The 12,250-nt window shown below is 43.9% G+C and overlaps 1 protein-coding gene across 1 annotated transcript in view; it reads right to left on the bottom strand.

Moving 5' to 3' along the window:
* Positions 1–12,250, bottom strand: part of daam2 (dishevelled associated activator of morphogenesis 2) — a gene marked incomplete at both ends in the record, with an annotated part of 102,575 nt that overhangs the window by 19,550 nt on the left and 70,775 nt on the right. Inside the window, 4 exons of the mRNA XM_080750320.1 lie at positions 6,193–6,300; positions 8,111–8,425; positions 9,715–9,899; positions 10,667–10,725. Of these exons, the coding sequence (XP_080606446.1) occupies positions 6,193–6,300; positions 8,111–8,425; positions 9,715–9,899; positions 10,667–10,725 (667 nt within the window). The remainder of the gene's footprint in view (positions 1–6,192; positions 6,301–8,110; positions 8,426–9,714; positions 9,900–10,666; positions 10,726–12,250) is intronic.

Genomic DNA, 12,250 nt, shown 5'->3' on the forward strand with positions numbered 1-12,250 from the left:
GGCAGCTCCTCAAATCTGTCCGACACACGTTATTCACAAAAATATATACACAACTCATTCTAAAGGCATAAATGAAATGTAACCGTCTGGAACTGATGGTGCAGCACTGTTTAATAAATGTAGCCGGGCATTCTTTGCGTGACAGACTTCATAATCAAGTGCAGGCCAACGTGTTGTTGGCACTATGGCCAGATATGGAAGCCTGGCCCAGTGTTGGCGCGAGGTCAATTTCTCCAACCCGCACATGTCCCTGCATAATTTCTGACGCCCCACTAATGCATCGTGTCCTGTTAAAAACTCCCCTGAACCCAATTGTGGCAGGCATAAAAGACAGTTCAGGAAAAGCCATGAAAAACAAGAGCGTCAAAAGTCCATGTTGGTGCACACTGAAGCAGAAAATCTAAAGCAGGTTTCATTTCTTTCTTCTTTTTTTTTTTTGGTGAGTCACTGCTGAAAATACAGCGCACGCAGTCCTATAAACCTCTCAGAGAGAACAGGAAATGGCGCTCAAAACTTTGGTTCAAGTCTGTCAGATATTTTTGTAAGCTTCACACAAATGTAGCATTAAAAATCCACAAGGGGAAAGAATACATGTTTGAAGAAAAACTGGTTGGGGTTGAAATGTTAAAAGCATTTCTATTTATGGTCCGAGTCCATTTCCTGCTTTGCCAAAAAAACGTCCATTTTGCGGGTTCAAGGGGGATGACGTATGTAAAACAGATGCGGCTTATAAAGAAAGCGTTTTGTTTTTTTTTCTTTCTCCTTGCCCGCGCTGACCCACGGTGACTGGCAGCATGGTGAGGTTGGCACAGGGTCAGTGCAGAGCTGCGGACCACTCCCATTCGGCGGGCGGGCCAAATCCCTCGGTGCTCACGGAGTCCTTGCCAGATTTTTTACGTTCATGCGCTTGTGAGCACACTGCCAACAGTGGTGGAAAGTAACTAAGTGTATTTACTCAAGTACTGTACTAAGGCAGTGGTCCTCAACCTTTTCAGGCCGCGACCCCCAAAATAATGATATTTTAACTGGTGACCCCCCCCACCCTGAAGAACACTAAGAGTTGAGGCATTACATTTTGTATAACACGGTTATATTGTGAAAATAGCAGATCTACATGCTCACGACGCCTCGCAACGCGAGGCGTTGTGAGCATGTAGATCGGCTATTTTCACAATTTCTGCCATTAATATTTGACAATATGGCCAATGTTTGATTTTTCATTTTAGAGGTATTAAAAAGGTCTTAAAAGTCCTTAAATTGTCACTGTAGAAATGTGCAGATACCCTCTATACACTTATACTGTATGTTGGTTTGTTTACTGATGAGTGAGAGAACAATGTTTCACATTAAGCCAATAATCTGGGGACCACCCAAAATAATCTGGAGACCCCCCTGGGGGTCCCGACCCACAGGTTGAGAACCACTGTACTAAGGTACAATTTGTAGGCACTTTTACTTTGATGGGAGTAATTCCAATTTTTTTATACATGAATGAAAAAATACTTTTACTCCACTACTTCTCAGAGACAAATATTGTACTTTTATCCATTAAAATTATTTGAAGACTTTAGTTACTAGTTACATTGTAGATTTTGATTATTATTACAAAGCGTACATCCACTTGTCGTCAGCCCTATATACATTTCGGCCATTTGAAAATAGCCGAACTACAAGCTCACAATGCGCCGTGATGCGACGCATTGTGAGCTTGTAGAACTTCCATTTAAAAAAAAAACTTGTGAAATGGGACAGTCTGCATAATCAGTACTTTCTACTTTTGGTAATAAGTACATTTTGAATTCCGGACTTTTACTTGTAACAGACTGTTTCTACATTGCATTATTGATACTTTTACTTTTTCCCACCACTGGCAGCCAAATGGAGCTGGAGGGTGGTGCGCGAAGCTTTTCCAATGATAATGGTTTATAATTGTTCTGTAGTGCTAGCAGGGGTGTCACAAGGGGTAGGAAAGTGGGACTGAGTTACCAGGGCCCAAGGTGGAGGGGCCCTAGTAACTTTAGCTATTGAAAAATAGCAGATATACAAGCTGCCGCGCTGCGAGCTTGTAGATCTGCTATTTTTGAAAAGTCGTAAAAATGTGTGCAAATCTTTGAATATGTATTTTTTAAGTGAACATTTGTAACTCAAATTTTGCTTCCGGGGGGGTCCCTGGAACTCAATATTTTGAGATGGGGGTCCGTGGCCAAATTCATATCATTTTGGGGGTCCTTTTTTTGTTTGAGCAACACTGACATGGAAACATGGGTTTCTTGCACACATTTTCACAATTTTTCAAAAATAGCAGATCTACAAGCTCGCAGCGCGGCACTCGGTGCCGCACTGTGAGCTTGTATATCTGCTATTTTTCAATAGTTAACATTCATGGGGGGCCCGCAGTGAATCCTTGTACCCAGGGCCCAGAATTTGGTGTGACGCCCCTGAGTGCTAGTGGTGGTGGTCCAAAAATGTGGTCTGAGAATGTGTTCTAGCGAAAGCCAGGACAATACCGATACGTACGGCATGTGGTCTTCCCTTGCACGGGTCACCGTGATTAGTCTATGACAGATGATATGAAGATTATTGTAATGATGGTAATCAGCCCAATGACTTCAATGAAAACAGGGGATGTTCGTGGTTATTAGGCGAATAATGAAGATTAATGCCGTATTATTGTGAACGCTCGTTCTTCCCTCGTGCATCATTCGGATGGGCCAGCTCACGAGTCGTGCAGCCATGCCCTCGTATCGTGGTCCTAGAGCAGGTGGTAATTACAGTATATGTTCGTCAGTCGGCTCAAACTCAGACCGCACTCGCATGCGGCCCGGCGCTAGTGCGTAGATCTTCTACTTCGACTCCCATCTCGTGAGTCTCAGACGTAGCAGCGGTGGATACGTGTGGTCCCAACTCCCGCTTCCAAGATGCTGTCAGACATGCGCTTTATGGAGGGGTTCTCAGGGATGGACGGAGTATCTCTTATGCCGCCTTCATTGTAAGGGTGGCGGGACTCGGAATCAGCTTTATTGTCACATCGCAGGTTTACAGAAGTAAAAAAAGGGGGTGTTTTTGTGCAAGCTCCATCGTTTTTGTTATTTCCATATAAAGGTGCGTGAGCATAGCAGCAGATGTATACTACAGTATAGGTGATTCTAAGGACATTAGTTAAGGTGTGAGAAGAAAAAAGGGAAAGAATCTTCTTGGAAGTGTGGTGTCATGCAGGATGTCCCAGTCATGTTTCTGCGCTTTCCAGGAAAAGGGCAGCAACCTCCCGTCGGAGGCCGGGCCAGGGCGGTTCCCGCTAGGACTGGCAGGTGTGTCACCATGATGTATCCTGTGTAGGCAGGGCGGGCTCCAGGCAAACAGCCAGAATCCAGAGGCTGTTGTTGATGGCAACACGCGGGCTTCTGCTCCAGGCTGGGCCTTGCATGGATATTCATAGCATCTCGGCAGAGGCTCCCCAGGTCATGCCAATGAGACGTCAGATAACCAAGACCCGCGATGTCACCTTGGCCTTGACTTCTTCTGGGTGTTGCTTGAAGGACAATGTCCGATCCATTGACACTGCTTATACTGTTACTACTTATATTACTGATTCTACTGTAACTACTTATATTACTAAGTTCCTGTAACAGGCAGTCGATATGTTCATGGACAACGGGATGTCTGCCCATGTCTTTCAGTCCAAAACCCCAGCTGAAAACCAGGTTGCAATTTAAAAATTTAATATAAAAATGAATAAATTAAAGGTAGAAAGAAAAGCTATTCGGAAGCAAACAAATACGACAACATTAAACAGTGCAGCACCATTCAGGTCCCAAATGATTCTCCTCGGTTGCCCACCTCGTTGCAGAAGAGAGGTTCATGAAAATAACAGTTACAGAAGTTAAGTTACCGTGTGATAAAGAAGCTGAGACCGCCTCGACTCACCTTGAAGGACGTGTTAGTGAGAAGCTCCTGCCCAGGCAGTCGGAGAGTGCAGAGACCAAGAACAAATTGAAAACACATGCAAAGATTAGCACTTCAAGCAGGCAAAAGATGGCAGAACTACCGTGGTGGCAAAAGCAGAGAAGTATAAAACTACACACTACAAGCAGAAGTTTGCCTCTGCCAGATAAAAAGAGTGATATCTATGTCTGAGGTAATCAAGGGCTCATGAAACTCATACTGGTGGTCAGAAAAGCTCTGAGCGCCATCAGGGATGGAAAAAAAACTCAATTTTCATGATCTACATCTGACTTGAAATGGAAAATAAAGAAATAACAAGGTTTTTAATTCTACGGGGGGTCAGTATAAATAGCGGTTGTTTCTGAATGACCAATCAAAAGCTTTTAAAAGCACTTAGGCCATATATAACCTTTTGAAAACTGTCCAGATGGGTGTCAGACTTGCCAAATGGAATACGTTGTCATAAGACAGGCAGAGCCTGGGGTTTTCTGTGGCTACATTCATACAGGACCATAGCTAACCGCTGGCTGATGCCAATACACGTAGGAGCTTATACCGTGTAAATAAATATCAGAGATGAATCACTGTCAGAACTGTCAGAACCAACCTCAAATGACCGATTAATCTCCACCGATTTAAAACATCAAAGAGGCATTCTGTACTTAGCCGTCAAAAGGCTTCTTTTTAGCCCATAAAATGCAATGATGGAAGTGTCCATCAATGACTTACGTTATCTATATCCCCCCCATAACACCTTTAAGACAACTTTTAAAACCATCACAATAAGAAGCCAATTGTGGATCAAGTAATCTAACATGTCTTTGGGTTAGCTAAAGTTCTTAATAGTATGCCATGACTCACATTAAAGTCACATACAGTAATAAAAGGCATATAATTAGTCAGGGGTCTTCAACGTTTCCAGGCCAAGGACCCCTTAGCTGAGAGAGAGATAAAGCAGGGACCCCCACTACGTAATGTATAAAATTGTGTTGCAGATTAAACATTTTCATAGATTTCTGAGACAGCTTAGACTTGTTTGACAGCAATATTATGAGTGCAGGTTGTTGGTTTAATGTGTATTTTTAGACATTGAACGACTTGAACTGCCAATACTTAGTCTGCTTTTCTTTTCACAATACACCAAACCTCTCTGCCAAGAATAGCAGATCTTGTAGACTGGCTATTCATGGCTAATGTTCCACACAGAATAGGGATACTAGGGTTTAGTGTATAAAAAATAAAAAATAAACAAAATAAATCTTATCACTCAAAGATTTGGAGGACCCCCTGTAATAACTCTGAGGACCCCCTAGGTGTCCCAGACCCCCTGTTGAAGACCCTCAGTCTTAAATGTTAATGCTGAAATGACCAATTGATACAGTACTGTGCATACTCTACAGTAGTTTCCGTGAGTGTAACGCACATTTGGATACAGACTCTAATAATCGGTCAGAACTCAGAACAGGTTCAACCAACTGACCCAAGCATGCTAACCCGAAAATCCATTTCCTGTACAAGTGCTTCCTTGTGACTGCTGATGTCTGACTGGTTTCCTTTGTGTGTTGTCCTAACCCCCATCATGAGCCCTTGAAGACCTGGCTAGCAGCAGCCCTCCACCAACCAACAAATGCTGTGAAGATACTACAGGGCAAGGCTTGAGCTCGATGGCCTCCCCACAATATAAGCCATTCAGGAACAGAACAGCTGCTGACGTTGGCCCTTGGCACTGTCAATGAGCATCCTCTTCAACCACTACCCCCACATACACACACACACACACACACGTTTGTACTACTATACTTGTGAGGACATCAACATTTTAGAATTTTATGGATGCCATTCTTATCCGTAAGCTTAGAGCTGAAAAATAGCTGATCTACAAGCTCATAACCCGTCGCAGTAACAGCAAAACCTAACCTCTAAATGTCTAACCCCCAAACCCAACCTGAATCTTTTTCTAGTTGTAAAAATGCCCCCTCCCCCCCAAAAAAAATAACTTGTGAAGACCAGGAAAATGTTCCTCACAACATCTATTCTCATATTCTACTATACTTCCTCACAAGTATTAGTAATACACATTACACACACACACAGACTATGACACCAAGGCTCAATTCTTCATTCAAAAGATACATAAAACAGTTACTCAGTACCATCTCTGTATCTGACACACACACACACACACGCACGCACGCACGCACGCGCACACTTAAAAACTGCGCCCCCACTGCTAATGAGCCAAAGCCCAACCTGTTGTCTCTGGTAGGCGGAGAACATCTTCTCGATGTCCTTCAGGTCCAGGATCTTGAAGGCCTTCAGGTCATCGATGTCGTGCCAGATGGTGCCAGTGATCTTGTTCTGGAGCAGAGGGAACACGTGCACGCTCAGTTAACCCATGAAGACCTGAGGCCCTTTCTTAGGGATGGGACACTAAGCAATATTATCGTTTATCGTGATAAAGACACACACACACACACACACTTAAAAACTGCACCCCCACTGCTAATGAGCCAAAGCCCAACCTGTTGTCTACTGTATGAACTGGAGAACCCCCCCACCCTGAAAAGCACTTGGAATTGTAAGCATTGTGAGCTTGTAATTTTCTTTTATTAATAATAATAATAATAAAAACGGTCCCGACCCACAGGTTGAGAACCACTGGTTTACGTCATCGTCACTAGTGTCTTCTGTCAAACATATATCTCGATGACGTCTACGATGGCCGCATGTCATTATGAAAAGCTTTACCGTACATCTCTGAGAACGCCAGCTTGTCGGGATTTTATGAGGCGTTAAGAACACTGCATACCTATTTAAAACCACAGTGTATTCTGAGTGGGCTCCACACAGACCGTACGGTCGTGAATCTGACAACACACACAGAGACTGTGTGACCAATCTGACCATTCAGTTCATGTGAAGCCGATCAAGAGAGAGCTAAACATTATCTTGGCAGGCGAAGGGACCAGAATGCCGATTGGGCTACGAGGAGGAGTTGGGGATCTGAGGCTGCCACTGCGTTGTTGCAACGCACTGTGAGCTTGTAGGTCTGTTCATTTCATTAGAGCACTGGTCCTCAACCTTTTCAGGCCCAAAATAATTTGGGGACCCCCCTGGGGGTCCTGACCCACAGGTTGAGAACCACTGCATTAGAGCACTGGTGGACGCTAGTCAATAAAGTACATACAGTAGGGTTCAAGTGGTTAAAAACCAACATGTGTTATAGTACTGTCAATTAACCAAAAATATATATTAAAAAACTATATATTTAGAACCAATAACCAACTTAATCTTGCTCATGTAGGTTAATCAAATAATAAAGCACATTTCTTTTTTAAATAGAATAAATCCATTATTCTGATTCATCACTTAAGCCTGTAACATACTTAAAGTTGTACAATGGTGGTGTACACAAATAAATAATAATAATAAAGATTTAAATAATCGTGATATGCATGTGAATTCATTTTACCTTTAAACCCCAGCATCCGTATTGTAGGGAAAGCTTTAGCAGAAAATAACCAATCGGCAAACGATCGGCTATTTTCAGCCATAGCTTCCCCCCCACCATAACAGAAAACAGAAAAGGCACTAGAATAGTGTCTCTACCCTTCTAGTGCCTATCCCTAACTAGTTCGGCTCAATTTGTTGGCTAGCGACGCAATTTGGAGTGCCGATCCCGAACTAGTTCGGCTCATTTTGTCGGCTAGCAACGCTGTGCTTTGGTCCTTACCGTGAGCTGATTCTTGAAAACGTAGGTGGTCTGAGGTCGTCCTACGTTTACTAACGTTAGTATCGTCATATTCCGCCGATTTATTCAATGTAATCCAATGCTGATGGCCAACTTTGAAGCCCATTTTCTCTGAATCTATGCTTTTCTGGACGAGGACAGCCTTTATTCGCGGCAAAATAGACGAAAAATGTGCTTCTAACAATAACATTAGCCTAGAGGTAATGGAAGCTAAGGCCTTCCGGCGCATAGTGAGGACACGCACGAAAGTCATCGCGCACGTCACGGTTGCGCAGGGCTTGCGCAGCTACAGCGCTGGTCTATAGGCCTTAGCCCGGCCATTTTGCAGGAGTTGGGCTCCATCTAGTAGTGGCACTGGACGAGTTAAGCGGTTACTGTACAATAATCATGCTGTGAACATGGTAAAGGTTCTCTCACCTCCCCTAGCTTGGCCCAGTTGAAGGACTTGAGCGGGTGCGAGGGCTGAGGGATGGACTTGTGGCGCAGGGTGCCGCCGGCGCTGCCGAACGAGGGCGGCGGCATCATGGGAGGGGGCGGGGCTCCGAAGAGGGGCGGGGCCCCGGGGGGAGGGGGCGGGCCCCCGGGCGGGGGAGGCGGCGGGGGCGGCGGCGGGCAGCTGGCGGGCAGAGGAGGAGGAGGGGGCGGGGCGAAGCCGCAGGGCATGGGCGGAGGGGGCGGCGCCATGGGCCCCCCGGGGGGAGGGGGAGGAGGGGGGAAAGACACGTTGCCGCCCTGCTGGTAGGAGAGAGGAGGAGAAACGAGATTATGTTAGAGAGGACTCCCTCTTTCTTTGGTGTTTTACCCAGGTGGGCGTGGTGGTGATATGCCTATTCCTAACCTTAACCTTACTAAACTATGCCTAAACCTAAACTTAACTTCACAAAAATATGCCTAACCCTAGCCTGAACCTTACAGAAACAATACTTAAACCCAACCTCAACCCTAAACGTGACCTCACAAAAACTTTGCCTAAACCTAACTTCAAAACCATGCCCACCGGGGTGAAACACCGGGAAAAAGACAGTGTATGTAAGAATGGGTTCGGAAATATTACTGCCTGTTCAAAATAAGCATCCGATGTTCAATCGTTATAGTTTTTGGAGGATGTGCTCGTAACTGTTAGGTCTGTCACAATTATTACATAATAGCCTCATTATAATAATAGTATAGCAATTATTTGAGTCATAATCGTTTCCATGTTGAAAAATGTTATAGATTTTCGAGCATTAAAAAAAGCTCAAAATGCGCCGTGTTGTGAGTTGGCAGATTAGCCATTTCCCACTATTAATGTTTTTTTTTAGTATAAAGTTATTAAATAAATCAGATATTTCTTTGTATATTTAGCTTATTTTGTCACAGCCTAAAAGCCAAACATAAATGTCAATTCTATTCATATGTTCCAGTATCCGCAGACAAAAACACAATTAAAATTGTTAAATCGCAATTATTTGTGTGACATTTTAATGTAAAATGTCATAATCGTTGACAGCCCCTAGTAACCGTAATATTTTAACACGGTAATACGCAGTACAAAGGAGCTCTGCTCACAGCCAGTGTTATTTTTTTAACTCTTATTGTGCCTATCCCGAACTAGTTCGGCTTTAAAAAAAATATATATATATATATTTATTTTTTCGAGCCGGGCCGCCAGTCGTCATCTGTTTACACGGCCCGCGAGAGCGTAGCGCCGCCGATATACCCATCCACTCCAATGCAATCCAGGATCTTTAGAGCTCATTTTCTCTGTTCCATGCATATCCATGAGGTGTGCAAGGTTTAATCATGGCTAAATCGCTGAAAATAGGGCTTCTAAAATGCTTGGTAGCCAATAGCTAGTGAAAAGGTGACACTGAAAGCGTTAAGTATACTTTTTTGTGTGTCTGTACTGTAGAATGTCTGATTCTACAAAAACGAGAAGTTCTCTACACGCCTCTAGGCTTCTAAATTTCTCCTGCACAATATGGTTGAATGTATTTCTTTTTTAACTCTTCATGTGCTAATAAATACAACTGTCAACTCACGGCTATGTCGCTGATGCGCGAGGACAGGTCCAGGACCTGCTCCCGGGCCGAGCGGAGCTCCACGCCCTCGCGCTGGAGCTTGTCCTTCATCTTGTTTAGGGTCTTCATCATGTCGTCCTTCTCCTGGGTCTTGGTTTCGCACTCGCGCTCCTTTCTCTCCAGCTTGGCTAGCAGCTCTGCGTGGTCTGGTGAGGAGACAGAGAGACCACAGGCTTTAGAACAGTGGTTCTCAAAGTCGGGACCCCCGGTTCTTTGACACGCCTGCTTTACAGCAATGGTTCCCAAACTGGGAGTCGGGATGACTAGCTTAATGTGCAACATAGTTTTCTCACTCAACAGTAAACAAACCAACATACAGCGTATACAGGGTATATCTGCACATTTCTAAAGGATTTCCTTTACTTGTATGACCTTTTTAATACCTCTAAAATGAAAATCTAAATAAACTAAGACCATAACTACATCAAAAGCAACCAACAAACTATACTATAAAAATGTTACAAACATTGGCCAAACTGTCAGTGAAAGGAGAAGATGCCAAAATTATAAAAATAGCCAAACTACAAGCCTGCAAAGCCTTGCATGGCGAGCATGGAGTTTGGCTAGTTTCACAATATTTATCAGTGGAACCGAGAAAATGTAATGCCTCAACTCCTACAATTCAAAGTGCTTGTTAGGGCAGGGGGTCCCAGGCCCACATATGATTATTCTGGAGGGTCCCCAGTTCAAATATGATTATTTTGGGGGGTCTGAAAAGTTTGGGAACCCTTGCTTTACAGCACATACAGATACATCGGCTACATTTGTCAGTCGAATTGACACCCAGAGAGTAGATATCCACCGTAAAGACGACTCACCACGTGACCTGTGGCCTGTGATGGAAAAAAAATTGTAAACATGCTGCATTTCCCCATTCAGCCTGCAGGGTGCAGTGTGTCAAACAGTTACTCACCTTTTCTGAACTTCTCTGCCTGGTCTCGCCACTGCTTCACCTCATTCTCATTGACCAGCCTATGACCAAGACACACACACACACACACACACACACACACGCACGCACACACACACACACACACACACACACACACACACACACACACACACACACACACACACACACACACAGGAAGACAGAAATGAGAAGACAAGAAACAGCCTTTTTCTTACATGAAACCATTTTGTCTAATTTGCAGGTAAAGGTCAACCCGCCGTCCCATCTCAGTCAGAGCCAGGAAATCGTGAGGGAAATTCAATACGTGGGTTTGGAAAGATTCCTCATTGACAAAATCATGGACTGCCTGTTTCCTATCTTGCGGATAGGGCTCCACTTGGCTGCCACATTGAGCTGACTGGGATGAGATGCGTTTTGACTTAGGTATGCTGCAACGCAGCATCGCAAACTTTTTAATGCCAGCATAAACACAGCGAGGTGGTAATCAACTACACTCAGGGTTATGATTGCTGGCGCTCACTTCAGCTTCGTTCTCGGCGTTAACTCTGGGTTATATACTTACGCTGGGTTACGCTGGAGAGAGCATGGATGTGAATGGACATTTATGTTACAGCAGTTTGATAAAGACGAGCGGGGTAGTGGTTAGGCCTGTCACGATTATTACATAAATCGCCTAATAGCAATCTTTTGAGATAATCACAATTATCTTTTTTTTTTATCATAATCCTTAACAAAATATACATACATTTTCAAACATTTTCAAATATAGTGCAAATAGCAGATCTACAGGCTCAAAACGTGTCAAGACGTGATGCATTTTGAGCTTGTAGATCAGCCATTTCCACTATTCACTTATAGTAGTAGATCTATACAGTGCACCTTTTGTCCACAAAGCGAAACAGAATGATAATTCCAATGTTCAACGACAGCAACGCAATTAATTAACCGCAACTATTCGAGCGACAACTGACCGTCGAGTAAAGTATCATAATCGTGACAGCCCTGCCAGCTGATGACAAAGCAGGCGGTATCGACGGAACGCAACGGACGCGGAGAGAACGGCGACGTTAAAAGGAGCGACGAGGAATGGATGTTAAGCTGCTATGAAAGGATGGGGCGAGAGAGGAACAGAGATCAACCTGGAGCCGCGGCGGCGGCCATGGCTGGAGAGGTGAGAGAGAGCAGACACATATTTAAAAAGAAACCATGAGAAGACGGTACATTCAACACAGTGACACATATTATGGAGGGACAAGGGGACAAGAGAGCAGTGGTGGAATGTAACCAAGTACAGTTAGTAAAGCAGTGGTTCTCAACCTGTGGGTCGGGACTCCAAGGGAGGTCCCCAAATTATTTTGGCGGGTGTCCACAGATGATTAACTTAATGTGCAACATTGTTTTCTCACTCAACAGTAAATGAACCAGCATAAAGTTTAAGTGTATAGAGGGTATCTGCACATTTCTAAAGTGACAATTTAAGGACTTTCTAATACATCTAAAATGACAAATTAAACAAATATTAGAGGCAGAAATTGTGAAAATAGTCAGCATGTAGATCTGCTATTTTCACAGTAGAACCGTGTT

Source organism: Nannobrachium achirus (assembly GCF_963921795.1).
Source record: "Nannobrachium achirus genome assembly, chromosome: 20".
Classification (NCBI taxonomy): Eukaryota; Metazoa; Chordata; class Actinopteri; order Myctophiformes; family Myctophidae; genus Nannobrachium; species Nannobrachium achirus.